This window comes from Austrofundulus limnaeus, unplaced genomic scaffold (assembly GCF_001266775.1).
Source record: "Austrofundulus limnaeus strain Quisiro unplaced genomic scaffold, Austrofundulus_limnaeus-1.0 Scaffold46, whole genome shotgun sequence".
Taxonomy (NCBI): Eukaryota; Metazoa; Chordata; class Actinopteri; order Cyprinodontiformes; family Rivulidae; genus Austrofundulus; species Austrofundulus limnaeus.
The window spans coordinates 2107006-2110706 of NW_013952448.1; the positions used below are offsets into that span (position 1 = coordinate 2107006).

The following is a 3701-nucleotide window of genomic DNA, read 5'->3' on the forward strand; positions in this document are numbered from 1 at the left end:
TGGCGACCCGCGACCATGGAGATATAAGCAACTTTTTATAAGGTAAAAATAATAAAACAGGGTCTTTGTCTGCAATGATTAGACATGTTTTTTATTATWGTCATTAGTGATTATCTCAATTTCGGCTAAAAGAATTGACAAAATCCTACACACTGTGCCTTTAAGGAGGAGAAAGTGAAGGAAATACTTACACAAAAAAGAAGCGAGTGCAGACGTGATCAGACACTGGACACACCCAAATGTTACCATGTTTCTGCAGATCTTTAGATGTAATAACTGTAAAAACAAAAATTAAAAGGAAAAAAACAAAACGTTTAATTGACTGCACTTAATTCTTTATTAACCTTGACTTTGGTTCAGTTGCACTTGTTTTTATATCACTCATGAAAGAAAATGCACCGCAGTAATTTAGAAAATTTTGCTTTGTTGATTTCTATTAAAAAAGACAGTGATTGCCAGATGATCAACACGAATAACTAATCAAACAAATAAACTTTACTTTCATCACACCTAATTTGTTTTTTTATTTAATTTACAAATCTTACATCTTACATATTTGCATCTGATTATATTTGACATCTTTATTTAACAAAAAATGTTACTATATTTAGAAAATAGTCAAAAGCCAGATCTGCTAAAATGCTTTGTTCCTTCAGTGCATAAATTACCTTCACAAAGGGCGATGCAGTTCAAATTCCGACTTTGAAGAAACCTTGATTGTATTGGACGACTCTGATGTAAAACATAAAGAAGTCCATTATAAGTTCAAAATAAATACATCAAAACTTGAGGTATTCAGACAGCAGTATTACAGTTTTGTTCAAGATATTAGATAATTCAAAAGACATGGTTGAGCTTATAATGTATAGGTTAAAGTAAGGATGTAATGTGTTCACCACCTGCGGTATGGTGTTCATGCGGTTGTAACGCTGCACTAGCTCATCTTTGGTGGGCATGCGGTGCTGTCCTTTCCCCATTCCTGCAAAAAGAACCACAAGYCCAACAAACAAGCCTCAGAATAACTTTACAACAAGTCACTGATGTAAAGAAACCCCAAGACTGGGAAGCATCGAGGTAACCTACTGCTCATTATGTCTCACACGAGCAATATTGTTACTAAATCAGACCAGTTTTGGGAGATTTTGAATTATTGTTTAGCTGGAAATACAGAAACATGTAAGGCACATGGAAGAGCCACCAACAGAAACTGATGCCAGTGACAAGATAGTTTTATGCAGCCACAATATAAAGTTCAGTACGGCAGGTTGCACACGGCGCACAAAACCCAACACAAAATAAAATGAACACATGGCACATTACAGATCAACAACATACATTGTTTCCACGTGTAAAAACAAACAAAAAAGAAGCGCACCAAGATGATCAGACCATGTTACAAACAGGTAAACATGATTAAAAAATTAAAATAAAAGCAGAAAGGGGTTGCAGTGGAATCTTTGAGCGAGGAAGGAGCTGGTCCTACCTGAGTATCCAAAAGATATGCTGGAGATGGGGCTCAGATAGATACCCTTTCCATACGCTGCCCCATGCAGCTTGAGATTGAAAAGAGCAGGAAGGAAGGAAGGACGAGTAACTGAGTAACAGCCTTATATTTACACAAATATATCAATTCCTGAAGGAAAAACCTATCAGTGAGTGAGTGTTCTGTACGTGTCCGGGATACTTTACCTGGTGAACTTTAAAACGAATCATGGAATTCACAAATATCAAAAAAAGAATACTCAACATGCAAAACTTTTGAATAACTGTTCAGAAAACGCTCACATGACTGATGTCTGATTTTTGCTAACATGAAATTAAAAGCTGAATGTATGGGACTGGTAGAACATGATGACAAAGACGTCATTTGAAGAAATAAATAAAAATGTGGACAGAAAAAATAAAAAAGGCAGAACAAAGAGCTTCTGAAAGGTTTTGGGTGGAGGCAGTGGTCATGATATAGCACCAAGATCAAAAAGAAACAATAGAAACTATATATATATTGTAATGGCTGGAAACTGAGGCAGACTCTGTTCCTGTATGATAATAGAGAAGGAGGTTTGAAACAGGGAGAGGAGAGGGGAGGGGAGGAGGGAGACAGACGAGCACTGAGCTGAGATCAAAGATGGAGAGTTCAAAAAGTTGGGGGACAAAGACGGCATAAATGAGACATATCAATGGGACCGAGCAATCATGACGGATGAGAACAATTCTACGAGTGCTGAGATTTCAGATTTAATTGTATTTAATCTATTTTCAGGATATGCGGGTTTATCTCCAAGCAGTCATTATCGGCTGTACTGTGCAAATGAGACAGTGCTGTGCTTTCTCTGYTGCACAGATCCAGCTTTGGTAAAAGAACTGAATATTGAAAATGAATACAGAAGTTGCCTTTAGTTAGGTAATTATACAGAATTAGCTTAATAAACTCAGCTGCTACCATTTGTTTTGGGTTTGAATGGATAATTAGTTGCTCAAGACAGAAACCGTCAAAAGAGGCTCTTATCTGCCCATGAGAAGGCAGTGCTCGTTGCTACATAGCTTGTCTTTTGCACCACTTGGCTTCAGACTGAGCTTACTTAGTGGTCTGGGTGGTTAATCCTCCTGTCATCCCAGCTGGCGATAGAGCCCACTACCTAACAGGGTGGAAATGTTTGCTGATGTCAGCGGAGGACACAGAAAGCAGATGACATTGGTCAGAAAAGTCTCCTGCTGTGCCCCGCTCTCTGAAAGGCCAGTTGCAAAGTTGGCAAAAGAGAATCTGCAATCCATTAAGTGCAGAAATAAACCMGACGGAAAGCGTGTTTTGTCCAAGAGCAAGTTAACCTTTTGAAGGAAGATGCATCATAAACAGTCCGGGTTTCCTACCTGCAGTTTGGTATAGGAGGCATTGACCAGTCCATTCCTCAGAACAGAGTGCCAGTTCTCTATATGGGAACCGCTAAAACCAAGAAAGAGAGAGAAGACACAAAAGTTCAAACTAAGTGGATTTATGAAACCACATTTGTAGTGGTTTGACTCACTCTAAAAACCACCTTGTGAAAAAAAAATCTCAAGTATATCTTAAATATTAAAAGCTTTTGCTATTTTTTCTCTTTATCTATTTATAGTCCTAGTCAGTTGTAGAGTTATCTCTTTTCATGAATTTTGTTGTTGAACCTCCACAGCAGGACCTTATTTTAGTTTTACATCTTTTTGCTGAACATTTTGCTGAATATACTGTAYAGGTCCTTCTCAAAAAATTAGCATATTGTGATAAAGTTCATTATTTTCTGTAATGTACTGATAAACATTAAACTTTCATATATTTTAGATTCATTGCACACCAACTGAAGTAGTTCAAGCCTTTTATTGTTTTAATATTGATGATTTTTGCAAAAGAGTAAAGAAAAATCAAAAATCCCTATCTCAAAAAATTAACATATTTCATCYGACCAACAAAAGAAAAGTGTTTTTAATACAAAAAAAAATAGTCAACCTTCAAATAATTATGTTCAGTTATGCACTCAATACTTGGTCGGGAATCCTTTTACAGAAATGACTGCTTCAATGTGGCGTGGCATGGAGGCAATTAGCCTGTGGCACTGCTGAGGTGTTATGGAGGCCCAGGATGCTTCAATAGCGGCCTTAAGCTCATCCAGAGTGTTGGGTCTTGTGTCTTAAGCTCATCCAGAGTGTTGGGTCTTGTGTCTTAAGCTCAT

At 37.3% G+C, this 3701-nt stretch overlaps 1 protein-coding gene across 7 annotated transcripts in view; it reads right to left on the reverse strand.

Moving 5' to 3' along the window:
* LOC106517250 (poly [ADP-ribose] polymerase 6) overlaps window positions 1-3701 on the reverse strand; it is a 30165-nt gene that overhangs the window by 2557 nt on the left and 23907 nt on the right. For 6 of the 7 annotated variants that reach the window (XM_014007990.1, XM_014007985.1, XM_014007989.1 and 3 more), the window contains 5 exons: window positions 2869-2941; window positions 1484-1553; window positions 900-979; window positions 669-732; window positions 192-276 (listed from right to left, as the gene is read on the reverse strand). In XM_014007990.1, the coding sequence (XP_013863444.1) occupies window positions 192-276; window positions 669-732; window positions 900-979; window positions 1484-1553; window positions 2869-2941 (372 nt within the window). The other variant, XM_014007991.1, reaches the window with a different exon arrangement.